The sequence below is a fragment of the Aythya marila genome (genome assembly GCF_965140915.1).
Source record: "Aythya marila genome assembly, chromosome: W".
Lineage (NCBI taxonomy): Eukaryota > Metazoa > Chordata > Aves > Anseriformes > Anatidae > Aythya > Aythya marila.
Window position 1 is genome coordinate 17,033,773 of NC_139081.1, and position 27,846 is coordinate 17,061,618.

At 47.9% G+C, this 27,846-nt stretch overlaps 1 protein-coding gene across 3 annotated transcripts in view; it reads left to right on the forward strand.

Moving 5' to 3' along the window:
• Positions 1-24,202, forward strand: part of LOC309889453 (E3 ubiquitin-protein ligase ARK2C-like) — a gene marked incomplete at both ends in the record, with an annotated part of 125,320 nt that extends 101,118 nt beyond the window's left edge. For 2 of the 3 annotated variants that reach the window (XM_082782311.1, XM_082782310.1), the window contains 7 exons: positions 11,016-11,325; positions 13,556-13,681; positions 19,211-19,340; positions 20,969-21,073; positions 21,637-21,732; positions 22,875-22,981; positions 24,085-24,202. In XM_082782311.1, the coding sequence (XP_082638437.1) occupies positions 11,016-11,325; positions 13,556-13,681; positions 19,211-19,340; positions 20,969-21,073; positions 21,637-21,732; positions 22,875-22,981; positions 24,085-24,202 (992 nt within the window). Of the gene's footprint in view, positions 1-11,015; positions 11,326-13,510; positions 13,682-19,210; positions 19,341-20,968; positions 21,074-21,636; positions 21,733-22,874; positions 22,982-24,084 lie in introns of all 3 variants that reach the window. The other variant, XM_082782309.1, reaches the window with a different exon arrangement.
• Positions 24,203-27,846: the final 3,644 nt, after the last annotated feature.

Here is a 27,846-nt window from a genome sequence, read left to right on the forward strand (position 1 = left end):
GCAAAAAGGAAACGCAAGCTTTCCTAGGCCTCGTGGGATTCTGGAGAATGCATTTGCCAGGCTATAGTCAGCTTGTGAGTCCTCTATATCGAGTGACTCGAAAGAGAAACTATTTTGAGTGGGGCCCTGAGCAACAACAGTCATTTGAACAAATCAAACAAGAAATAGCTTGTGCAGTAGCCCTTGGGCCTGTCCGTACTGGACCAGCTGTGCAAAATATACTGTACACTGCAGCTGGGGAGCATGGGCTCACCTGGAGCCTTTGGCAGAAAACCCCAGAAGAAACTCGAGGTCGACCTCTGGGCTTCTGGAGTCGGGGCTATCGAGGATCAGAAGCCAATTACACCCCAACTGAAAAGGAAATACTCACAGCATATGAGGGTGTTCGAGCTGCTTCAGAAGTTGTGGGTACAGAGGCACAGCTCCTCTTGGCACCGCGGCTACCTGTGTTACACTGGATGTTCAAAGAGAAAATTCCCACTACACACCATGCAACTGATGCTACATGGAGTAAGTGGATAGCGTTAATTACACAGCGGGCTCGAATGGGAAAACCCAATCGCCCAGGAATCCTGGAAGAGATTATGGACTGGCCGGAAGGCAGAGATTTCGGAGTGCCAACAGAAGAGGTAACCCGTGCTGAAGAGGCACCACCATACAATGAGTTGCCAGAAGACAGAAAGCAGTATGCGTTGTTTACTGACGGATCCTGCCGTGTGATAGGGAGCCATCGGAAATGGAAAGCTGCTGTGTGGAATCCCATACGACGAGTTGTGGAAGCCATGGAAGGGGAAGGTGAGTCGAGTCAGTATGCAGAAGTAAAAGCCATACAACTAGCCCTAGATATCGCCGAAAGAGAAAATTGGCCAGTATTGTATCTTTATACTGACTCATGGATGGTGGCAAATGCTCTGTGGGGGTGGCTGCAGCAATGGAAAGAGAGCAACTGGCAGCGCAGAGGTAAGCCTATCTGGGCTGCTACCCTGTGGCAAGATATTGCTGCCCGGGTAGAAAACCTGGATGTTAAAGTACGTCATGTAGATGCCCACATGCCCAAGAGTCGCACTACTGAAGAACATCAGAACAACAAAGAAGTGGATCGAGCTTCGAAAATTGAAGTGGCTCAGGTGGACCTAGACTGGGAACGTAAGGGTGAGCTGTTTGTAGCTCGATGGGCCCATGAAACATCAGGACATCTGGGGAGAGATGCCACTTACAGATGGGCTCGTGATCGAGGGGTGGACTTGACCATTGAGGCCATCACACAGGTTACCCATGAGTGTGAGACCTGTGCTGCAATCAAGAAAGCCATGAAGGTAAAATCTCCCTGGAACAGGGGGAGATGGTTAGGGTTTCAATATGGTGAGGCCTGGCAAATTGACTATATCGGACCACTCCCAAAAACTCGCCAAGGCAAACGGTACATACTCACCATGGTAGAAGCAACTACTGGGTGGCTGGAAACATACCCTGTAAACCATGCCACAGCCCGAAACACTATCTTGGGCCTGGAAAGACAAGTATTGTGGCATCATGGTACACCAGAGAGAATTGAGTCTGACAATGGGAGTCATTTCCGAAACAATCTTGTTACCTCCTGGGCAAAGAGGCATGGTATTGAGTGGGTGTACCACATCCCTTACCACCCACAAGCCTCTGGGAAGGTTGAGAGGTACAATGGACTGTTAAAGACTATGTTACGAGCATTAGGTGCTGGGACGTGGAAACAATGGGACACAAATCTACCAGAAGCCACTTGGCTAGTTAACAATAGGGGGTCTGACAGCCGTGCTGGTCCTGCCGAAACAAAACCCCTACACACTGTGAAAGGAGCTAAGGTTCCCGTAGTGCATATAGGAAGGTGGATGGGGAAGGCAGTGTGGGTTGCTCCTGCCTCGGGAAAAGGCAAACCCACTCGTGGGATTGTCTTCGCCCAAGGACCAGGGTATACCTGGTGGGTCATGCAAAAGAATGGGGATATCAAGTGTGTGCCTCAAGGAGATTTGACATTGAGAGAAAACTAATCTATAATCTAAGTTATATGTTGTAGGAAGATGCTGTAGGATCAACGACAGGTCAACTTTGCAAGGAGCCGGGCAATGCAACAAGGACTTGAGCTAAGCTGGTGCTGGTGTCCAGACATCCAACTGTTGTCGACGGGAGGAAGACACAGACGCTCAATATGAGTGAACAGTGAACTTCAATTTCAATGGATAGCTCAGTCGCCTTTTATCTAGTTCGAACATAATCAACTCATACATATTGCAAAAACTAAGCTCAGGATTGGCTAACATTTCCCGCTCTTTTCAGGTAGTTCCTCCTTCTTTTAGCCACCGTCCTGCCTTAGGGACTTTCCCAATCGCTCAAGGGCATCGTGTCCTTGAGCCTGATTGGCTCTCAGCCAGCTGTGTACGTGCCAGACTCATGTGAGTTGAGTACGGTACTTTACTAGCCCATTTTAACTGCCCAACATCCACGTGTCCTATTTCACTTAACCATTCCTCCACAATTCCCCCGTTTTTATTTTGCGCTACAAATACCTTCTCTGTGAGTTGCTCTAGTTTCTTAGTTAGGCAGTTAAAGATTATACGTGCAGCAACTATAATCAATATAATTATAAATAGAAAGCGAAGTCCCTCTTTAACTAAGAAAACCCATCCACCCATGTTCCCAAAAACAGATTTAAGCCAACCTTCAAACCAACTATCTTGTACTACAATTTTTTGTGTATGATCCCTTAACCATTTCAACTGGTCGTGAATTGACTAACCATGGTCAGAAAGATAAAAGCAACACATTCCTTCTACATCTTCACACCCATGTCCCTGAGCCAGCAATAAGAAATCAATAGCGGCCCTATTTTGCAATACAGCATGTCTTATACTCTCCATATCTTGTGACATTTCAGAAAGAACTTATGTTGTTACATTCAATTGTTTAAACAGCCCAACAAGCAAGCTTATTAATGTTAGTCAACGCGTGTGCAGTTCCCACACCAGGCACCAAAGAAGCAAAGAATCTTTCTGCTGGACCCCACAATTCTACATCATAATTACAGTCAGAACCCAAAATTTTTAGTTCTCGTTTAATTTTTCTGCTCCTTGTCGAGTTCTGCCATGAGTGTAAATCTGGAGCAAAAAGTGTGAGTCGCCCTAGGTAACACGGTCCTCCAAAAGCATTGGCTGGTACTCCTTGCCATGCACGGTCTCCACAGATCAAAAACATGCCAGAGAGAAGCAGCACAGCCGCCGCTGCTTCCATGGTTACGTCAGACAGGCTGCAGGGTCCTGATGTCCGTCCCTCTGCTCTGTGCCGACTCGCCACACGGTGAGCTCCAAGCGCAGCGCTGCTCGTGGCGGTGACTGAGGGGGGGGAGGCTCCCATTGCCCCGTAGCCCCCTGAGGCAGCGTTACCGTTCTCACTGAAGGCGACAGTGGGCAATGCCCAGCTCCAGCACTTCCCGGCAATCCCAGTCGCTCTGTAGCGGCAGCAGCGACTCTCTGCTCAGCCTGATGTGTAGCTAAAGCGCTAGTGACTGTTTTCCAAGGCTTCAATAATTTTTTAGCAGACTTAATATCATTAATAACATCAAACAATTTATCTCCAAATTTACGCCACTCTGTTTGTTCAAAAAACTGTATCACGATTTGTAAAACAACCCTGCGCTACTGCATATGCTAATAAACCTGGTAATTCTTTTTTACAATCTATATCTAAAATGCTCCGCTTTTCTAAAAAGCATTTGAGCAAATTATACGCCGCTTGTCTTTCATACCTTTATATATACAGTTGCAGCCTTTGCAAAGACCTCGGCGGCGCTTTTCCGGCGGGACCCTTTATAGGCTCATCCCGAGTGCGGGGACTCCCACCTTCTGAGCTGCGGGTGCGGGGACTCCTGTCCCTTTCACCTTTCAGACCTCGGCGACGCGTGACCGGCGGGATCCTCTCCCGGGTGCGGGGACTCCACGTCCCTTTCACCTTCCCGACGCAGGTGCGGGGATTCTTGTCCCTTCCACCTCCTGGGCTGCGTTGCAGGACCGGATCCTCCCTTATTCCGTTGAACACGTGGCCCAGGATCACTGCCAGCAGTGTCCAAATCCCGTTCAGACCGGCCCCACGTTGGGCGCCAATTTGTTGTCGACGGGAGGAAGACACAGACGCTCAATATGAGTGAACAGTGAACTTCAATTTCAATGGATAGCTCAGTCGCCTTTTATCTAGTTCGAACATAATCAACTCATACATATTGCAAAAACTAAGCTCAGGATTGGCTAACATTTCCCGCTCTTTTCAGGTAGTTCCTCCTTCTTTTAGCCACCATCCTGCCTTAGGGACTTTCCCAATCGCTCAAGGGAATCGTGTCCTTGAGCCTGATTGGCTCTCAGCCAGCTGTGTACGTGCCAGACTCATGTGAGTTGAGTACGGTACTTTACTAGCCCATTTTAACTGCCCAACATCCACATGTCCTATTTCACTTAACCATTCCTCCACATCCAACTCCGCCTGCCTTGAGTGGCCACTTTGGCAGATGAAGACCTAATCATCAACAGTTCTTATGAACTATGGACCTATGGAATGAAAAGATACATCTGCCTATTAATCCTGTCCTGTTAAATCCTTGTCCTGTTAAAGGACAAGGGATAATGATGAGAATGCTTGTATGCTAAAGTATGGGGATCTGAGTGTGACACAAATGTTATGGAATAAGGGGTGGAGGTTGTACTGGGTCTGGCTGGAATGTTAACTTTCCCGGCAGCAGCCCATTCAGTGCCGTACTCTGTACTTGTAGCTGGAACAGCAGTGTTATCACACCAGTGTTGTGTCTACTGCTGAGCAGCAGTGGCACAGCATTGGGCCTTTCTCTAACCCTCCTAGGGGGTGGGCAAAAAAGTGAGGAGAGAAACATCACTAGGGCAGCTGACCTAAACCAATCAAAGGGATATTCCATACCATGTGGTGTCACACTCAGCAATAAAAGGTGGAAACAGGAAGAAGAGGGGAGGGGTGGGCTCTCGTTGAGAAGACGTCGGTCCTCCTCTCGAACACCGGCTGCGTGCGTTGAGGCCTTGCTTCAAGGACGTGGTCAATCATCGCTCATTTGTGGGAAGTAGAGAGTAATTTCTTTCCTCTGCACTTCCATATAGCTTTCATTTATTTTGTTTGTTTGTTTTCCTCCCTTTTTCCCCTTTCCCTTTTATTTCCCCTTAGTTAAATTGTTTAGTTCATGGTAGTCTTTATTTAATTATTATAATTATTTCCCTTTAATTAAATTATCCTTATCTCAACCCGTGAGTTGTTCTTTGCTTTACTTCTCCCCCTCCTCATCTAAAGGAGGGGGAGTGAGAGAGCGGTTGTGGGGTTTAGCTGCCCAGCACGGTAAAACCACCACACCTGTCCTGGGTCTGTCCCCTCCCGGCTCTTACTGCACCCCCAGCCTGCCTGTTGGCAGGACAGAGCGAAAGGCTGAGATGTCCTTGGCTTGGTATAAGCAGTGCTCTGCAACAATTAAAACATCGGGGTGTTATCAGCACTCTTCTCATCCTAAGCCAAAACACAGCATTCCACCAGCTACTAGGAGGAAAATTAATTCTGTTCTAACTGAAACCAGGACAGAGAGAAAGAAGCTGAGGACATGATGAGTTTCCAAAACCAGATTTATAACTCCTAAATTTAAGTCTGCAGCCTGTAATGCCATCTTCCCATGAAACATTGTGAGCACTTCCTAAATAGCTGCTAAGCAATCTTCCTGGCACGGTTTTTGGTTTAAGATCATTTTCAGGACACAAGTAGGGAAAGGGGCCATGGAGTCACTGAGCTGTGCAGTAATGGGACATACAGATCAATCTCAGGGTCAGAGCAGGCCCAGGAATAAAAGTCCAGATTGCTTACGTCTTTAACTGTCAGAAACCACCTTCTTGTGCTGCTGTTTTGCATTAACTTGTGCCTGAGAAAGCAGCTCTGTAAAATCAGATGCATCCTGGTGATGCTCTCCTGTTCCTGCCTGGCCAAACTAAGCCACAGCGCTGCTCCAAGGCTTGCTCCCGTGGTCACAGACCCAGCTCCATGCACCACCACTGGAAGCCACAGCATCCACCAAGGAGGTGAGCCAGGCCAGGTGGTGTGGCTGCTTGTCTGCACACTTGTTTTAGCAGCAAGAGTTAGTGATTCCCCACCCTGTGGGCCCTCTCTGCTGACCTTGGCTTTGGGGGTGATGGAAGAAGCCAAAGAACACGTTTGTTTTTTTTTGTTTTGTTTTGTTTTGTTTTGTTTTGTTTTGTTTTGTTTTTTCCCCTCCGTAAGTGCAGCAAAGACGACTGAATAAGTGCAGAAAAGACGACTGAAGCTGAAGAACCTGCTAGGTGGCTTTGGGGTAGGTCATCGAAAACCTTCCAAGAGCTGGCCAACTCCTCTTCCTGCAAGGTCAAAGCATCCCAATGGAGAAGGTTAATCCTGGATGAGGACCAAAACTCGAGCCCATGGTGGTGGGGAGATGGTCTCTGCCTTGCAGAGTGATGTTGCCCTCTTGCAGCCACCACTGGGACAGGCAGTGGGGAACAGCTCAAGGAAGGAACATCTGAAGGATGCAGGTGGTGGCTCTGGAGCTTGATACACAGAGCTTCCAACTCATCGCCTTTGCTGTAGAAAAGTCCTTGAGGCTTAGCTGAGAAATGAAAATATCAGTCCTGCCTTTGTCATGGGGAATAGAAACAGAAGGTGAAGCGAGGTATCTGGACTGATTTTCAGTCAATGATTGCTCTCTGCTGTGGCAGACATTACTGTCCAGATAAAAAGCAGATTAAAGACATGAATCAAATTTTCTTGAGGCATTTTATGTGCAATGATTTTAAGTTAGAACGCAAATATAGTCTGGGACCAAACTGAGGCTCGGTAAAGAGAAGGAAAATGTGCTAGTGAGTAATCATTAATAGGCACTGACTAGGAGTGAATGCCAGTGAGCCAGGTTCTGGTCTTGGTCACGGTGGGTTATCTGGAGTAGTGCTGCTCAGCTGGTGTCAGCAGGGTGACACCGGATTGCTCTCGTGTATGCAAGATCAACTAGTGGACTTAGAAAGAAGTCTCCAAGATGACCTAGATATGCAGCTAGATATTATGAACAGAATAGGGTAAACTTGACAACAGATAGCACAGAGATGAAATGTTCTGTTTTGCATGCTTATTGGCTTCCCAAAGCTTTCTGGGGTCCACCAGTGCCATGTTTGGCAGCGACTGGCTCTTTGTTGTGCAAGCTGTTTTGGTTATGCCAGCTGCATGATTTGATGACAGCTAATAAGCAAAGCTTTGCTGAAATATTCTCTGAAGACTTTGCTTTGCCATCAAAATCCTCATCAGCAATTGGATTAACTGTAGGAAATGAACAGCTACAACACAAGATAGTGAAGTATGTTAAGACAAATTGGTGAGTTTTATTTAATCATATGGTCTGGGTTTTGATAGTATTTTTCCTATGGAGTTAAATACATCACTGAACCTGTGGGTACAAGAAAAAATACTAAAAAATAGTTAATTTCATTGACTAGTGCCTAAAATAAGAAAGATTAACTTTCTATATCAAAAAGACCTACAGGGTTGGGCTTTTACTTTAGGTTATGTTGACTCTGTATGGGCCATGCATGCCCTCCCGCCCAAACATCAGAGACAAAGTTTGTATTTTCTGGACCACAGGGAAAGGTATGACCAAGTCCTTTGCCAAGATTGTCAGCATGGGAGTAAAAAATCAGGTCAAAAGCCCTTGTGATATATGTTCATCTGATTCGTGTCAGTATGGAACAGTGCTAGGGCCGCATGGTATGATGAATGTGACCTTCTGTCTTACATACCCTTGTATAAGCACAAGTCTAAGAAAAACAGAATGGTTACTGTATATAGTTCTTGTACCTTGCAAAGGAATTTGTGTCACTAGAGAGCAGTTCTGTCTGTCTCTGGGTCCTGCACTGGCAATTTAATTCTTCCACAGATGTGGTTTCTTCCCTTTCCTCCCAGTGTCCCAGTCTCCCCCTCATTATAGTCAAATTATCAAATCTTCAGAAATATTCCTCAAATCCATGAGCCTATTTGCTTTTGTTATTCCGAACTCTTATTCCTAACAGTTACAGCCTTTTTGCCTTCTTTGTGGTTGATTTAGCACTGCTATAGATGTGACTGGAGTGTCCCTGTGAATGGCCTGTGAGGAATGTTTTAACAACACCTGAAGTGTCAATAGAGAGCTATTTGTATTTGTATTTGTATGTTCTTTCTTTGAAGTCTCTGATGTCTGGGGGTTTCAGAACAACTGCTAACAACTAGTAACTGTTATGGCTTCTGAATGGGACACTATGCAAGCCCCTGATATCTGGCCAGGTGGCCAGGAGATTAAGGAGAAGAAAGAAAGAAGCTGAAGGACGGCTAGAAGACAAAACTTGCAGGGGACGCTGTGTAAGCTTTTGACATGCTGCCAAGGAGTACAAAGGGGAAGGACAAGAAAAAAAAACCTGAGAGGAAGACTACGAGCCTTCAGCATGAAAGACCCCCAGAGACCCCTAGGGGGACCACCGGAGACTGATGCGCATGCTCCAGTAGGAGGGTTTGGATCCTGGAAGCTAATTATAATAACCCGTTTTTTTTTTTTTTTTTAGAAGTAGTAATGAATATGTATTAGCCTAGGAGCATAAAAATCAGCTACTTGATGTAACTGGTGTGTGTCCTGGTGGAGCGGAGACTCCCGATGCACCCAGCGCTGTTTGCTTACCTCTATTCCTTTAATAAATTGTAAACTTTGATTATAATCCTAATTTGGGACTGAGCGATTTATAACACCCTGACAACATGATCTGCCCACCCTGTGCCCTCTGGTCATCATGGCTCTGGCATCAAAGATCCTGTAGACATTTTGCTAAATCAGACTGAGGTTTCCCCAGACACAATAAAAGGCTGAAAATCCTTGGGTAATGTGGCACCAGGCATCAAGAGAAGCCAGAGACGCAAAGGATGAGAGACTGGCTTTTTCTAGTTTTATTATGTGCTGCAAAATTTGGCTCAGTAAATGTGTGGTGAAATATCTCTCAGCTTGTGTTTTGTCTGACGTACAACTAAACTGCTGCTCCACAGCACAGGCTGGTCTCTTTGGGTGAGCAGTCGGATTAGCACTTTAACTTCCTCTTGCACTTTTTCTTCAGGCCCCATGAAGTCCTGAAGGTGTTAAATCTGTCACCCATCACTTGTTGCAGCTGTTTTCCATTGGGAGGAGCAGAGGCCTCCCAGGTTGAGCTATTCATCCTGAGTGGCTCTGCAAGTGCCCAACAAACACAAGAGTTAAGAGGCCATCTCCCTGTGGTTGTGGTATTGCCCAGATGGAGCAATGAGCCAGGGCAGCATAGGTCCCCATTTCATTATTCATCCTTTACCTGGGAACTGGGGCCAGGCCTAGGGCTGCCAAAATAACCTGCAGTAGGGGGGGACAGGGTATGCAAACATCTCTTGGATCAGGGTTAGTAGCTCTGTCATTCAGGAATGGTGGGTCTGATCCCACCTCCTCTGGTTTTAATTAATAGGGTAGTCGAATCATGCCGTTATCTGACACCATGAGAAATCATCTTCAGAAGCTCTGCTGCTGGTGGCACATGCATTTGTTCCCTATTGCCTCTCTCAGGGGAGCACTATGGAGGATTAGTTTGCATTTAAGAGACGTTGTGTATAATTACTTATGCACTGTTTTTCAAACCTTTCATTTCTTCTAGATCCTCTTCTGTTCTTTCTTCTGCTGGCATGTGGCTTTCTTTGTGCACCTTCTGTTATCATAAGGATGTGAACAGAAAGTGCTTGGGGCTCCCTGAGCTCCTGTACTGGACTGGCCCAGCCCACAGATGGAAAGGAGATGGAAGAAGAAGGGATCTGGGACAAGCAGGCATCATCTGCACACCTGGCCTGTGTCTTGGGATGACACTCAGTGGTGCTGTTACACCTCGATATTTTGTGCCAGCCCCAAAGATTAAGAAAATTATAGGAGTTTCCTTCCTAAAAGGAAGATGAGGAGTTCAAACAAGTGCATAAAAAGGCAGGTGTCCTATCCTGGGGCTGATACTCAGCAAAGAGCCATCTCTAATGAGGAGTCTTATCCTTCAGTGCTGAGCTGCTTCTCTCCTTAGTTTAAGAGCCAAAAGTTTTGCCGTGGTGCCTGGAACTGCTCTGGGAATGTAGGAATTAATGTGCCGGGTTGGGCCACGGGTCCATCCAAGCAAGGATCTTGAGGGAGATGAAAGTCAGTGTCAGATGTTTGCAAAAAGCCTCTAGCACGGATATCTTTCACATGTCATTTCTTCCTCATCCCCACCAGCCTCATGGCTGATCTCACAGCATCTTGCGTCGCATTTTCCACAGCCACTCTCTCCATTACCTGATGAGGCCAGGCTGCTGGAAAGGGTCTGAGAAAAGAAAAAAATATTAGTCAAAATCATAGCCCCTGTTCTCAGGGGAGGAAGGTGACCTGTCCATGTCCTGCAGTCACCGAGAGACACTTTCTCAGGACAGAGATTATTTCCATGCCTTTTTAGGGTTTAGACAGGCAAAGAAATGCCTTTTTAGATAGGCAAAGAAATACTTTGAATTGCATGAAAAGTCAGCAACTTTTGAAAACTTCTGTGGGCTGTTAACCTACAGAAACACATTTTAGACAACATATTTTTCCTTCCCTAAAATGTTGAGCCTTTTGTTCCTTTTCTCTTTAAGACAGGCAAACCAAAACAAGCTGAAATTTTCCATCAGCATACACTTTAGTTCAGAGCCAAAAAGCTACTGTGAACCCAAACCCATGTTTTGGTTCCAATGTTTTTTGGAGGAAAAAACTATTAGTCAAAACTTTTTTTTCCCTGAGTAATCAACATTAGCCGACCTGCTCTTTTTCCCTGCCTTTTGGCAGAGGAGACAAACAAACAGCTGTTTGCATAAAAATTGTTCTGGATCTGCAACTGGGTGCCTCGGCCACTGCCGGCCCTGGTGACAGCCATGCTCTTCTCTTCCAGGTACTCCTTTTCAAAGGTCTCAGCATCCCCATGCTACCTCCTGCCAGCACTTCCACCTGGGTCCCCAGCCTCAGCTCTCGGCCGACTTCTCCCTGCCTTACACAGTGCAGCCCCAGCCAGGGCTGACCCCCCACATGGCCCCCACGCACCAGCACAGTGGCCCCCTGCACCAGTCCCTGGCGCCAGTGCCAGCCCTGCCCTTCCAAGATGTGGCTGGACCCTCCATCCTACCTCAGGCGCTACACCAGCAATACCTCCTCCAGCAGCAGCTCCTTGAGGCCCAGCATCGCCGTCTCATGCCCCATCCCAGGTAAGGGGGCTTATGTTTCACAGGTATGGTCTGAAGGAGTCACAGAACCAGAGAATGGGTTGGGTTGGAAGGAACCTCTAAAGACTGTCCAGTCTGACCCCTTGCCACAAGCAGGGACACCTCCCACCAGAACAGGTTGTCCAAAGCCCTGTCCAGCCTGACCTTGAGCACCTCCAGGGATGGGGCAACCCACATCTGGGATGCTGAGAAGCTGTAAGGCTCAATTTTGCAAAGCAACTTCTGCAAAGCCCTGTTAAAACTTGCTGATAACATTAAATTCTCTTCCTAAGTTCACCTGTGTTCTCCCCAAACGCATCCACCAGGAGGCTGCAGGCCAGGGTGCACCAGGGGGTGTACCCTTCCCGTGGGAATCCATGCCGTGCTGACCTAGCACACCCCAAGGTCACCTAGTGCCATCACTCATAGGAGAATCACAGCATAACATCCTGGGGTGGCAGTGAACCTATCCTGCATCACAGAGAGAGACAGACTGCATACATGAGCTGCTGCTTCAAAACCAAGTAAGAGATGAGATCCACTTGCCCCACTGGGTTTTGCACGTGCAGAGCTTGCTCCTCTGCATCTAGATATGCTTCCCAGCTGTGATCCAGCTCTGTGAAGTGAGATGGAATAAAGCCATTGATTTATAACACATTCAATCAAGAAAAACAGCCTAAATTCAGACAGGGCTGATGACTGCAGAGAGAATTATTGCAGCTCAGCAGAGGTGGGAATGGACGCCCAGCCTCATCCTGTTAGTGTTTGTTGAGAGAGGGGTTCAGATAACATGTAGGAGCAGAGTGCTTTTTTTGGAAACATATGGAAACTGTTTGTGGGTTATACCCGTGCACCAGGAACCAAAAGATGAGTCTTTGTGATAATGCTTCATTTGGAAAGAATGCTACAGATGGAAAATGCTTTCTTTCCATATCCTCTCTGTCTGCAAATTGCGGATTCTTCTCATCCAGCTTTTATTTTGCATAAGTTGGATTTTAGGTGGATTTAACGATTAGTTAATAATTGGGTAGCAAATATGTGTGAGGCTGAGGCACTGATGATACAAGTGTTTATCGCTTAGTCATAAGCCAAAATCAAACAAAACTACAGAGCACAATTTCACATAGAAACTACTTTAGTACCTGCTGGTGGTGTTACATATGCAAGTAGGTTGTCAGAGAAGAGGGACTGTGGTGTGGGAGAGGGCAGGAGCCTCTTGCTCAGCACCACAGCCTGGTTCTGAAAGCATTCAGTACAGCTGCATCGCAGGAGGCTGTCAGAAACCTTCGGGCATGGGGCATGAAGTCCTGGTAATGGGAATTTGGGGGTGCCTTAAAGGTGAAGCCTCTTTATCTAACAGCTTCCTGACATGTTTGTCCAGTGTTTTCCAATGGATTTACCTTGTGATAGCTCCGCCGGTGAGCGGGGGATTCAGCAGGGAGCGTGGGTTCTGAGTCTGTAATGCAAAGCCTGCTTGGGCATCCACCTTGCATCTCTCCAAGCACAGATGGTGATCAAGAATGCTCCTCCCCTGAGTGGAGGGTAGTTCAAAAATGCAGGAGGAAACTTTAGTCCCTAGTCACTCTTTTTTTCTACTACTTACCTCTCCCTGCTCACAAGGGCAGCTGGAGCAGAAGAAGCTGGGTCCCAGGCTGGCATGTCCATCACCCACAGAAATGTTGTCAAAAGCCAGCGAGAGTAAATTCTGCCATCAGTTACTCCTGAGTAATACTGTTATGAATGAGGTTCCCCAGGAATTTATGGACTGCACAGGGAGACAAGACAACCTGCTGCTTCTTCATGATGATAGATAACACCCACACCAGGAAGATGCTACATCTTGTCTGTTGTTTATGGGACTGACTGTGGAAAAAAATAAAATAGTGAAAGAGGCACAAAGATGCTAAGGAAGAAGTTTAGTTTCCTCTTTTTTTTTTTTTTTTTTTTTTCTTTCTCCTCGTTGCCACCAAATAGCAGCTCCTGTAAACTGAGCACACATGGATGCTGCAGGGGGTGCAAGAGTGGAGTTCTGCATCCTGTCTGTGGTGACCAAGAGTAAATGCCATAGCTCTGTGTTCCTCTTCCCTTCATCCTTGACACCTGTCTGGGCTCTTCTGTCTTGGATGCATGCTCGTGAACCCAAATGTTTGGGTTTTACCATCGTTTACTGATGTGGGCACATGCTCAGTGCCCACCCATCGCTAACTCACTTCTGGTCTCCTCCTCCCTGCAGGCGGGCTCAGGAGCGCTTGTCTGTTCAGCCCCACCGTCTGCACCTCAGCTTTGACTTCAGCCACCAATTGCAAACTCCACAGCCCATGGGGTCCCAGCCCAGGTATTTAGCCGAAGGCACGGACTGGTAAGTCTTCCTCATTTCCCCAGTGTGTTGAATGAAGCACTTAAAAAGTCTTGTGGAGGCTGCAGTGGTTTGCAAATGCCTTCATGGCTCAATGCTTCCATGAAAGCTGGTGGTTCAGTACAACGGATATAAAGTGAGGAGTGTACAATGGGGAAACTCATCCCTGAGAGCCACAAGTCCATGTTAAAGCATTTATGCATGTGTACAATAACATCAAGGCCCAATATAACAATATTGCCCAAACCTCTCCATCCGTGGATGCAGAGTGCATCTAAACCTTAATATTCCCCAGGGGCTTGCCATGCTGCAGCCTCCAGGGAAGCACCTTCCAGAGTCTGTTTCCTATAGACCAACTTCTCTGTCTGAATGAGACCTTCTGCTGTCCACCAGGCACTCAAAAACAGTGTCCACAACTCTTCCATGGCCTAAATTAGGGGAATTAGGGGGCACAGAGCTGCCCTGCCCCACAGGGTGAGGTAAATGAATTAGTAGCATGTTAATCGTTCTCTCATCACAGTGTTTGACGCCCTGGAAAAGCTGAGCAAAGCATTGATTGCTCTGTTTTCAGAGCAAGTTTTGAGCTCCTGCACATTTAATAAGGCACGGGGCCCTACTTGGAAGAACAGAAGAATAAAAACATACTTCTGAGTAGCTCCTTGTTAGCAGAGCAAAGTCCATTCTGTGCATTGAATGGAAAAAACAGCATGTGGACATGTAATTAGAGACAATCATAATGTGTATGCACAAGGGGACCAAAATAAAATGGCACAGAAAATCTTAATTATGGCATTTTCTTACATCTGAGTGGTTTGCTCTGCAAATTGAGAGTTCTTTTAACACATTTTTTTTTCCTCCTCTGTGGTAATGATATACAACTTAAAATATGGCCAGATTCTTCTGTTGTTTTCTTCTCAGGTGTTCCCATGGTACTACCATGAGGTGAATTTGGCCGGTGTGAAATTGTTCAGATCAGGTTGCAAAGCGGCTCGTGTTCCATCTGGATAGAGCTGTTCTTTCTGCCTCTCTTTCTGTGCATACAGTTTAATTATAATCATTAGAAGGATCCAATAAAGCATCATTTAATCTTCCTTTCCTCCTCCCTCCTTTTTGCCCTGTGTTGTTGCATTGCCTTACAAAACCTAAGGAGTGGGTACACCAGAAATCACATACCGTATATACATATTTGGGTGACTCACTTCCCCTTGGGGCACATGTATAGTTTTGCCCAGTGACAGATATAAAAACTTTCCTCTAATGTGTTATCACCACATGAGCAGTGACAGCGCTTGCTCAGAGGCAGGGGATAGCAGGCAGCGTTGTGGGAAGCAGGGATGGAAGCTGGGGCTGAAGGTGATCTTGGACAGCCAAGCCTTGGTTAAAATCTTCTGGTGAAGGAGAAAAAACTCCCCTTAGCTCCATCGCTTGTTTTCTGCATAGGCATTTGTTGATGACTATTCAGCCTGTTTTCTTGCCCTTATCCCTCAGCTTTTGGTTGTTGGCAGCCCATGTACTGTAGGCATTGCAGCTCTTGAACCTCACATCTGAACATCAAGATGCTGTACAGGCATACCTGTAGCACAAGGTAGAAGGTGATGGTTAGTTTGGGTTTTCTTCAGCTAATGTGCTCTGGTTGTTCATCCCCAAACCCTGGGAAAACACCATTCCATGAAGTATTCTGCTTTTGGCAGGCATTAGGAGGCTTTAGGAGCCTCTGTATCGGGTTTTAAGGATCCAGATGAACCACTGCACAAACAGTTCAGCAGTGCTGTTGTTGCAATTACTTGTGTAAGGTAATAATGCCCATTCTTCTTTGTGAAATCCACAGAATCACAGAATCACAGAATTTCTAGGTTGGAAGAGACCTCAAGATCATCGAGTCCAACCTGTGACCTAACGCTAACAATCCCCACTAAACCATATCCCTAAGCTCTACATCTAAACGTCTTTTAAAGACTTCCAGGGATGGTGACTCCACCATTTCCCTGGGCAGCCTGTTCCAGTGCCTCACAACCCTTTCGGTAAAGAAGTTCTTCCTAACATCCAACCTAAAACTCCCCTGGCGCAACTTTAGCCCATTCCCCCTCGTCCTGTCACCAGGCACGTGGGAGAACAGGCCAACCCCCACCTCACTACAGCCTCCTTTAAGGTATCTGTAGAGAGCAATAAGGTCGCCCCTGAGCCTCCTCTTCTCCAGGCTGAACAAGCCCAGCTCCCTCAGCCACTCCTCATAAGACTTGTTCTCCAGGCCCCTCACCAGCTTCATCGCCCTTCTCTGGACCCGCTCAAGCACCTCGATGTCCTTCTTGTAGCGAGGGGCCCAAAACTGAACACAGTACTCGAGGTGCGGCCTCACCAGAGCTGAGTACAGGGGGACGATCACCTCCCTAGCCCTGCTGGACACACTGTTTCTGATACAAGCCAGGATGCCGTTGGCCTTCTTGGCCACCTGAGCACACTGCTGGCTCATATTCAGCCGACTATCCACCATCACTCCCAGGTCCTTCTCTGCCTGGCAGCTCTCCAACCACTCATCTCCCAGCCTGTAGCTCTGCTTGGGGTTATTGCACCCCACGTGCAGGACCTGGCACTTGGCCTTGTTGAACTTCATGCAGTTGACCTCAGCCCATCGGTGCAGCCTATCCAGATCCTCCTGCAGAGCTTTCCTACCCTCGAGCAGATCGACACATGCACCTAGCTTGGTGTCATCTGCAAACTTACTGAGGGTGCACTCAATGCCCTCGTCCAGATCATTGATGAAGATATTAAAGAGGACCGGCCCCAGCACCGAGCCCTGGGGGACGCCACTAGTGACTGGCCTCCAACTGGACTTGACTCCATTTAGCACGACTCTTTGGGCCCGGCTATCCAGCCAGTTTCTATACCAACAAAGCGTGTGCCAGTCCAAGCCAAGAGCAGCCAGTTTCTTGAGGAGAATGCTGTGGGAGACGGTGTCAAAAGCCTCGCTGAAGTCAAGGTAGACCACATCCACAGCCTTTCCCTCATCCACCCAGCGTGTCACTTTGTCATAGAAGGAGATCAGGTTTGTCAAGCAGGACCTGCCTTTCATAAACCCATGCTGACTGGGCCTGATCGCCTGCTTGCCTTGCAAGTGCTGCGTGATGACTCTCAAGAGGATCTGTTCCATGAGCTTCCCTGGCACTGAGGTCAAACTGACAGGCCTGTAGTTTCCTGGGTCTGCCCTCCGGCCCTTCTTGTAGATGGGCGTCACGTTTGCTAGCCACCAGTCAACTGGGACCTCCCCCGATAGCCAGGACTGCTGATAAATGATGGATAGTGGCTTGGCCAGCTCCTCCACCAGTTCTCTCAGTACCCTTGGGTGGATCCCATCTGGCCCCATCGACTTGTGCACATCCAAGTGCCATAGCAGGTCACCAACCATTTCTTCGTGGATAGTGAGGGCCACATCCTGCTCCCCATCCCCTTCCACCAGCTCAGGGTACTGGGTATCCAGAGAACAACTGGTATTGCCGCTAAAGACTGAGGCAAAGAAGGCATTGAGCACCTCCGCCTTTTCCTCATCTCTTGTAACTAAGTTTCCCCCCGCATCCAATAAAGGATGGAGATTCTCCTTAGTCCTCCTTTTTGTGTTGATGTATTTATAGAAACGTTTTTGTTATCTTTAACGGCAGTAGCCAGATTGAGCTCCAGATGAGCTTTGGCCTTCCTAATTTTGTCCCTGCACAGCCTCGCTACATCCTTATAGTCCTCCCTAGTGGCCTGCCCACTTCTCCAAAGATTATAAACCCTCTTTTTTCTCCTAAGATCAAGCCACAATTCTCTGTTGAGCCAGGCTGGTCTTCTTCCCCGCCAGCTCATCTTTGGGCACGTGGGGACAGACCGTTCCTGCGCCATTAAGATTTCCCTCTTGAAGAGTGCCCAGCCTTCCTGGACCCCTCTGCCCTTCAGAACCGCCTCCCAAGGGACTCTACCAACTAGTGTCCTGAGCAGCTCAAAATCCCTTCAACCCCTGGTCTCAAAGCGCTCTGTGGATTATAACATCTGTTTTGCAAGCAGGGAATATGAGCAGGCAGAGAAGAGATGACTGGGGTCGTACATCAGGTCAGTGGCAGGGCTGGGATGAACCCAACATCTCCTGATTTCCAATCGAGCTCTCTATCTACCTGGGAACCATCTCAAGCAACTGGATAAATCTCCAAAAATGTGATACGGCAGCTGGAAAATGCCCAGTCCTGTGGATTCCCACCCTGGCTGTGTTCCTGCCTGTCTCCTGCTGTGTTTTATCCTCTTCCAGGTTTGGTCAGTCCAGGATATGGCTAGCACACAACCAGCACACAGCCAGTAAAGACAGACCCTCTCTTTGCTCCAATTTGATGTGGGGGGACTTATTAGAGCGCATGTAAGCATTGGAGTTATTACCTAGTACACAGGCCATGCTGGATAAGGGATTTTTGCATTTAGAATCATAGAATAAAATTTACTGTCCTCTCATATCCATTAACTGCTGTTGGGCAAACTGCTGTTGTTTCACAGCTGCTCCAGGACACATCTGGGTTGCTCCTAACAAGCTGTGGCATTTACTGCTGCTGTCCTCTGTGGAAAGAAAGAGAACTTCAGGCCAAAATGAGGAGCAACCCTTGTGCTCTAATTAGTTTTGCTTTAACAAATGCGAATACGATAGTTATCAGAGCACTGGCTTTTGTAATTACGATAAAGTGAATGACATTCAAAGCACTTGTTTGCTGAGAAACTCAGTGGCTGGAGAGACAAGGGAGCAGCTAATTGGATTACAGATAGATAGATAATGGATAGATGCTGTGCTAGGTCTCCTCCCATCCCATCCATGCAGGGCTGGAATGGGGTTTGCAGTTGTCGTGGTTCCGCTCGAGTGGGAAGCAGGGGGACAGCCTGCTTCACCATGGTCCTCACCACAGGCCGCAGGGGACTTCTGCTCCGGCGTCTGGAGCACCTCTTCCCCTCCTTCTTCACTGACCTTGGTGCCTGCAAGGCTGTTTTCTCACTCCTATCACTCTCCCAGCTGTTGTGTGGCACAGCGTTTTTTTCCCTGTCTTAAATCTGCTCTCACAGAGGCGCAAAACAACATCGCTTATTGGCTCAGCTCTGGAAAACAATGGGGCCCTTACCAAACATGGGGCAGCTTCTACATCCTTCTCACAGAAACCACCCCTATGGCTCCCTGCTACCAAAACCTTGCCACGTAAACCCACTACACCAGGTTGAGTTACTGAGCCTGGGGATCAATCAGAGCTCCCAAGACACTGCTCTGCACTTGGCAGTCTATATCCTACAGCTCTTGACCCCAGCTAGCACAAATGCTAAGTGGCATAAAATCAACCCCTTGCTCCTTCATTCTGCCTTGGTGGAGGGAAAGGTGGTTGCTCAAATCCAAGGATTTCAAAGCAGAAGCATCACCTCAGGTTGAGGCACCCATGGCAGCTCAGAGCACTCCCCTGCCATGAGCATGATTTATCATAGTCCGTACCATGCCACCAGGCAGCCACAGCTCCATCTTCCTCCTCGTGCCTGCAGGGACCTCAGTGTCGATGCAGGACTGACTCACGCCCAGTTCCAGGTTCGGCCAGTCCCTCAGCCCTATCAGCATTACTTGGCTACACCTCAGATGCAACATTTCCCCAGAAGCACATCCTTAACACAGATGGTAAGTGAAACTCTTTTACTGAGAAATGTTTTATGCATTGTCTGCCAGAAGGCAGTCAAAATAAATGCTACTATCTTTCTATCACCTGTCTTCTGCAAATCCTACTTATCTCTGGCCATGGAAGGGAGTGCCTGAAAGGATAATGTTCCATCTTTGCACTCTGGATTAGAGAAAGGAAAGAAAAGCTTAGTTGCTCTGGAAAGATTTGGTCCATCACCTGCAGCGCACTCACAAGCTGGTCTGCAAAAACCTGGGAGACTCAACAGTTATTAATAATAATGTTATTAATGCAGCAGTGAAATGTAGGTTCCCAGGGCTCCCTGCATGCAGAAGGACTGGTGCTGGGTGGCACTTCCCGAAGATCACACACAAAGACCATCCCTCATCACGTTTGCCATCTTCGTTGGCCTTGATGCTACCTATTAAAGTTGTGTGTGACCTGTGGCACAGGTGGAGCTGGGGTTTGATGTGAATATGGTCTGACCAGGGTCATTTGTTGGTCCTTCTCATGGCAGGGAGCTGCATTTGGAGCTGAGCCACCCAGAGCCCTGCTCATCCTTAAAGCATCCTCAGAAATCCCATGAGGGTGCTCTTCCCTTGTGCCCATAGTCCGACCCTGACACCTGCACCCTACAGCAAAGCTTTAAATACCAGAGCTCGGATGAAAAGAAATCAATGCATTTAAAAATGAAAATTAAATCTCTTTTTAAGCTAATCCATGTTGAGAGTTTGGAGTTTCAGTGTTATGGATGCTATAGGAATAATTATAACAGAGTTTATTTGACATTTTTCTAAGACATGCAGGTTTCATAGAATCATAGAATATCCTGAGTTGGAAGGGACCCTTAAGGATCATCAAGTCCAACTCTTGACACCGCACAGGTCTACCCAAAAGTTCAGACCATGTGACTAAGTGCACAGTCCAATCTCTTCTTAAATTCAGACAGGCTCGGTGCAGTGACCACTTCCCTGGGGAGCCTGTTCCAGTGTGCAACCACCCTCTCTGTGAAGAACCCCCTCCTGATGTCAAGCCTAAATTTCCCCTGCCTCAGCTTAACCCCGTTCCCGCGGGTCCTGTCACTGGTGTTAATGGAGAAAAGGTCTCCTGCCTCTTGACAACCCCTTACGAGGAAGTTGTAGACTGTGATGAGGTCTCCCCTCAGCCTCCTCTTCTCCAGGCTGAACAGGCCCAGTGACCTCAGCCGTTCTTCGTACGTCTTCCCCTCCAGGCCTTTCACCATCTTCGTAGCCCTCCTCTGGACACTCTCCAACAGTTTCATGTCCTTTTTATACTGTGGTGCCCAGAACTGCACACAGTACTCGAGGTGAGGCCGCACCAGCGCAGAGTAGAGCGGGACAATCACTTCCCTCAACTGACTAGCAATGCCATGCTTGATGCACCCCAAGATATGGTTTGTAGTTATTAGTTAGTAGTTATTATTTATAGGAGATCTTTTTAAAGTTATTAATCTACTCATTTTTTGGTTATTAAAAGACTTCCATTGGGGAAGGTGTCAGTCTGCTCTTTCATTTTCAATTTTTTTAAGCACTAAATTTAAATCAAGGTACACAAGGGATTTCTTTGTGCTAGCACAGGTGGCTTAATTTTTCTCCCTCACTTCTTGCAGGTTGTTCATGAAATCAGAAATTACCCTTATCCTCAGCTCCAGTTACTTGCTCTTCAGGGACTGAACCCAAGCAGGCACATGTTGGCTGTGCAGGAGAGCTATGAAGTATGCATCTTGGGAACTGCAATTATTAACTTTTTAAGTCCTGTGAATCCATGCAAGCTCTGGCATAAACTCATAAGACTGCCTTATGGTTTGGCAGTCACAGATGGGAATGAGATTGAGACCTGCAGCCATTTCAGTAATAACCACGAAGCAAAAGATGTTGGGTGGTTTAGTGAAAGATGTTTTATTCCAGAATGCCCGGGTCTGGCTCTGGCTGACTCTGTCTCCCTTCATGGCTGTATACGAAGTCCTCCAGTTCTATGGGGTTTTGTTTTTTGACCTGCCAAACAGAGCTCAGACTCCACCCCAATTTCTGAAATATCCAGTATCCAGCTCTCAGCTCTGTGCCTTAAGTCCACAGCTATTGGCCCAAGAACCAGGTCTCAGATCCACCACTGAACCATGCCTGATTTGGGTTCAATGAGCATTTCCACCAAGGAAAGGGCAGGATGGAGCCTTGCTCCTTGGCAGGCAGACACTGGGATGGCGGGACCTTGTGCTCCTCCACCAATGCCTCCCATGAGCAATGCTGATTCCATTTTGCTGCTGTTCCCATGCTGCAGGAGCTGCTGCAGCTGGAGGACAGGCTGGGCAGCGTAAGCCGGGGTGCCATGCAGAACACCATTGAGAGGTTCACCTTCCCCCACAAGTACAAGAAGGTGAGCTCCCCAAAACCACAGCATGGCTGCCAGCCTCCCGTAGCTGGCCAAGGGTCGCGTGCATGGAAAGGACAGAAGGAAGGGCTTTGGTGGGTTGCGATCCTCAGGGTTGGCAAATTGGCAGCGCCAACTGAAATATTCCCCGAAATGGACCATGAAATCCAGAATTGGTGCTTTAACATCTTGTGGGACTCCTGGTTTGACACAGTGGTGTAGCTCAGCTCCCTATTTCATGCTTCTAGGCTAGGAAGCTGCAGGCCAAATTTTCAAAAGGGTCTCAACCCTTCTCCCCCCATCTGCACCTGGTAAGAAAGTGCCCACACCAAGGGGGTTTATGCATGGAAACCCACCCCTTTCTGCATTCAGGTGACACCACAAGGGCACTCGCTCCGTGGTGTGGGGGGAGCTCGCCCTCCTTTCACTTTGCAAGGGGCATCTCCTCTGTTGGAGCTGAACTCTTGCCCTTAAGGAACCGGATGACAATTTTTGGGGTTGTGCTAATAGAAAATGGAAAAATTGCTCATTTGGGTAGAAATGTCATGTTTGTCATCCCCAGTAACAATAAGTATGTTGCATTGCCCACATTGGAAGGGACTCAACCCCTGCTGCACTTATCTCTGACCACATCTCCAGTAGATGCAGAAAAAAATATATTATTTGGAATGGGTGCGTGGGGGGGAAAAGGACAGGAAGGAGCTGGCAGGCCAAGTGCAGCATGGGACTAAGCCAGTGGCCAAGCTGGCATGGGGCACAGTGGTTGTTGCCCTTGCTGGCAGTGGTGACCCTACACATTTCGGAGTCTGGAGGAGAAGCACCCACCAAAGGAGACTGTGGGACCATCCCTGCAGCATGGAGGACTGAGGAGGTGGTGGGGCTGTGCTGGGGCAGCAGCGGACAGGCTGCTCCTTGGGGCATTGCCATCAGCCCCACTGCCCCCAGTTCTGGGAGGAGGTGTGTGGACCGGCACTGTGCTGGTGGTATCCTCCTCCCCACTGGCTGTTTTGGCTGGGCTGGCTTCTCCAAGCTGGAAGATCTGACTGATAGATGAAGCTCTTATTATTTGCCTTCCTGCAACTACCAAGACTTGGTAGAGCATTAGAAAATCAAGTCCCAACAAAATTATGTCTTTAAACTTGCTGCAGAGAAGACCACAGGAGGGCAAAGCTGAACAAGAAGATGGAGAGAAGTTGGACACTGATGAGAAATGCACAATCTGTCTGTCCATGCTTGAAGATGGAGAAGACGTCAGGTATGATCCTTCTCTCTGCTCCACTGCCTCTCGGTGACATCTGAGTTGTGCTTATCCCAATAACACTGCTGTGCCTTGGTGGGGCTGTTATTGCAGGGTTTAGGAAAGCACATGCCTTTTAGTTGGACATTGGTATGGGCCATAGGCAGGAAGTGCAGGTGGGCAATTTTCACAGGATCTCCTGGGTTTGGATTACCTGCTTCAAAACCATGCTGTTGATTGTCCATATGTCCTAGGATAATGGGTGCCAGGCCTCAGACAGCCATCTGGAGCTCATGGACATCAATGTCTTGCCTTTACAGATGACTGAAGTATGATAAAATGGAGCCTGTGTGTCAAGTACAGAGGAATGTGGCTTGTGGCTGGGATGGAGCTGCTTTCTTATAGAATAAGTGAGATCTCTCAGCCTGAATGGTCACAGCAAGCCATCCTGGGTTACAGCACAACCCCTGCTATCGAGGTCCCCAGGCTCTTGTCAAAACTCTGCTTGTCTTGTCAAAACTGCTTGTGACAAAGGATGGGGACAAGGAATTGGAAAAGGATAAGCTGTGGGTGGGCAGTGCATCTGCACTACTTGGTCCTGCTCCTTGCCCCTTAGTTGCCTTAAGCCATCACAAAAAGCTCTGATTCTTTTGCTGTGGACCCCTGTGGCTTGGGATCCATCCTGGTTCATGAGAGTCACCAAAGAGATGACAAATAGCTGAAAAGCAACCACATTCCCTGGGGCGCACCAGACTCCCAAGTAGGAGCAGTGGAGACCCACCTGACTGCTGGTGAGCCACAAGGATCAAGAACCCAAGTGTGTAACTTGACACTCCTGAAAGGTCAAAAGCAGCAGCCAGGGTAGATGGTCACTGCAACAACTCAGCTCAGAGGGATGTGGGATTTTCTAAGAGGTTTTAACCAAGAAGGACACCATCTCTGCCCTACTTCCCCAGGGTAAGCTGGTGTTGCTGGGGGTTTAGGCAGCACCAGTACCACTACACTGATGCTTCCCCATGTTGAAGGCAGCCCTGTCTGCAGCTTTCTGGATATCCTCAGTCCCCTGGACCTCCTCCACCCACCCACACAGTCCCTAATGGGTGGTGCTTCTCTCTCCACAGGAGGCTACCCTGCATGCATCTCTTCCACCAAGTGTGCGTGGACCAGTGGCTGGCCACCAGCAAGAAGTGCCCCATCTGCAGGGTGGACATTGAAACACAGCTCGGCTTGGACAGCTGAAAGGACTGGCTGGACACACCATTTTCCTTATCAGGTCATATGGCCATAAACCCTTGCAGCAAAATTTTTGCCTTCTGAGCCATTTGATTGAGAGGAAAAGTCTGCAGGCACGTTAGCGAGGAGGAGGAGGTGGCAGTACAATATCTAGTGGTAGGAGATATTGCACATACGCAGGATATGGGCCCGGTGAAAGGGAGCTGGCATTCCCGGAGCTCAGAGACCCCATGCTGCAGAAGATTTAGTGTTGAACATGAAGGAACTAGTTGTGGTAGTCTGGCCTGTCAATCCTGCATTTCATGAGGATTGTATATATACCTCTCGAATACGTAGAAACATGTTATAGGGGTCCTTTAGCTATTTCTATGGATGGCAGCTGGAGCATTTTAGCTTAAGAAATGTTGTGTTTGATGCCCTACTCATCTTGTGGTGGACATGTTGCTGTTACCTAATTTACACCAAATATTTTTTCATAGATTCCTTATTTTGGTGCCTGATTAATATATTGCAGAGGGGAAATGAGGAGGTCAAGTTTTCCCACCCTTGGGGGGAAGAGGCGAAAAAGCAAAATCCTGTTTACAGTCAGAAGGGTTGCGCTCTTTGCCTCAGCCACGTGTGCTTCCTTTCCTTGCATTTACAGTGTTGCAAATTTAGAGACGCTTGCAAAATAAAAGAAAATTGGGAATGAAATGAATGAAGCAACAGGGAGAGGCTTCCCTATAAGCTTCCTGCTTATCTGCTGGTGCTGGATGCTTTCTGGAGGGGCACAATATTGAGGTGGATGCTGTTTCTTTGCTTTCCGTATCTTAACAAAGTAGCTTGTGTCATGATTCCAATCGAGTGGGCAGACAAGCTCCACCACAGCCGCTCTCTCACTCCCCCTCCTCAAAGAGGAACGGGGAGAAAAAATGTGAAAAGGGCTCAAAGGTTGAGATAAGGACAAGAAGATCACGCTGTAATTATTGTAATGGGCAAAACAGGCTCAGCATCCCACGGGATGCAGTCCTTGATGAACTGATCCAGTGTGGGCTTCCCACAGGCAGCAGCTCTTCCGGAGCTGCTCCAGATATGGGTCCGTACCACGGGGTCCATCCCTCAGGAGAAAACTGCTCCAACCTGGCTCCCCCATGGGCAGCAGCTCCTGCCAGGTCACCTGCTCCTGCGTGGTCTCCTCTCCACGGGCTACAGGTCCGGCCCGGAATCTGCTCCGGCAGGGGTCTTCCACAGGCGGCAGCCTCCGTCGGTGCAGGGCCACCTGCTCCACCGTGGTCTCCTCCACAGGCTGCAGCATGGAACCCTGCTCCACCGTGGTACTCCATGGGCTTCAGGGGGACAGCCTGCTTCACCACAGGCCGCAGGGGACTTCTGCTCTGGCGCCTGGAGCACCTCTCCCCCTCCTTCTACACTGACCTTGGCATCTGCAAGGCTGTTCCTCACTCCTCTCACTCTCCCAGCTGCTGTGTAGCGCAGCGTTTTTTTTCCCTGTCTTAAATATGCTCTCACAGAGGCGCAAAACAACATCGCTTATTGTCTCAGCTCTGGAAAACAATGGGGCCCTTCCCAAACATGGGGCAGCTTCTAGATCTTTCTCACAGAAACCACCCCTATGGCCCCCTGCTACCAAAACCTTGCCACGTAAACCCACTACAGCTTGGCGTGCCAAAATCCAAGGCAGGCCATGGGCTGACTCTGTGCTTGCCATCTTCCATACTGCTTTCTCCCGTGAGCCAGAGGTTGGTTGGCTTCAGCATGCCATGTCATGGCCCCCCTGGGGTTAGACACCTCCAAGACTCTTTACTGGTCCAAAATGCTGGTTATGGAGTTGGCTTCTGTAACTGTGCTTTGGGGTGTAATTGCTCAGAAATAAGAAAAGGAAGCTCCAACAGGACAAAACCCAGTACCGGATGATCTGGGGAGATTGCTAATGCTGTGGCTGGGCTGGGATAGAGTAGCAGCCAAGCTGCCCTGCTCCTGTTCCCCATCCCAACTCACAGCAAGGTGGAAGAAGGGGAGCAGGGCCTTTTTATCACACACAGTCACCCTGCTTCACCACCTCCCTGGTGAGAAATCACAGCGCAGGAAGATTAAGCAGACATACAACAACACAGGTGGAAGCCTTTCTTTCTTTTTCATTTTTTTTTCCTTAATCCACTTGGGCTCACAGGCTGCGGGGTCAAATCTCTTGGAGCAGAGATTGCAGAGATCCCTCTCTGATAATGGGACAGGAGGAATCGTTGCTCATGAGGAATCACCAGTGCCATGGGTGTTTCGGTGCAGGAGGGGAATGCCAGTTCTTGAGAGTTTGCTGCCTTCTGGAAGGGTTGGGTTTAGCCCTGTGCCAGAGCACTGTTATACACATATGTATTTCACTCCATATCCATATGGAAAAATAGGTGATTATTAAAACGAAACCTAATTTACCAGTCTCCATTACAAAAATGCACAAAACTACATCAGGAGGCAGTTCTTGAAGGAGTGGACCGTTTTGATCCAAGCTTCCCCTGAAATAAAGACATCAGCTGCAGGGACCCAGATTAAAACCCTTTGGTGAACAGGCATTCACAACAAAAAAGATTTATATTTTTAAGACTTTTTTTTTTTTTTTTTTTTTTTTTGTAACTAGGGAAACAAAAGAGAGATGCAGAGGAGCCAGGGGAATGAATTCTGAACTTTATATATTTATAATGCAGATGTGGTGGAGCTGAATTGTGGCTTCCCCAAGCACCCATTCTGCTGGAGCCAAGCGATGCTCTCCATGTAGAAATGATCATAAATTGCTATCTGATAGATTTCAGGATTCCCATGAGCTGTAACAGGAAAACACCGACCCTAAAGGACTCACAGAGATTATTAGTATTTTTATTTTTGCCAACCTGGAGAAGAGAGTGACAGAGGGGGCGTGGGGCTGCAGGAGACTTTCTCCCCTCTCACTGTGCCTGAGCGGAGGAGGGGGCATGGTGACATATATTTACCATGGTGACATTTATTTGCCATCTGTGAGTGATGGCTTCACAGTGGATACAGCAGTCCCAGCCCCGATGTCCAGAGCGATGTGGGCTCCTTGCAGCAAGGAGTGACCCATCGAGATGTGTTGCAGGAAGAACGGTCAAAAACACGACAGACACTTGTATGGTCAGATCATGCTGTTTTATTACCCAAATAGCCTAACTTTTATAGTAAACTTAACAGGGGTGGATAGTGTCTCACACAAGATTATTGGTCAAAAGCACTCACAAACAACTGCACAAAAACAACCCCACCTGCAAGAAAACAACCCCCTTGTGATTAGCAGTCACGTAGATCCCGTCCTTGAAGCCAGCTGCTGGCAACAATATTTTTTTAAATTCCTCAATCGGGCGATGTGGGAACACTGTCATGGGAACTTCTCATAGTCGTCCTGGTAGCTTGGTTTGCTCAGCTGCAGCAATCCATGGGATCTTTGCTGTTCCAAAAATCCCTCAACAATAACCCCTTTTTCTTTTTGAGCAAACCAAGCCCGATGTAACAGTTTTGCAAGTAACCCTTTAACCACATTTATTACAATACAACACGCAATGATGATTAACTCCACAACAAACAGAATCCTTAATCCCTCTTTGATTAATCCCAGTAACCATCTAGGCATCCTTTCAAACAAATCAGTGAGC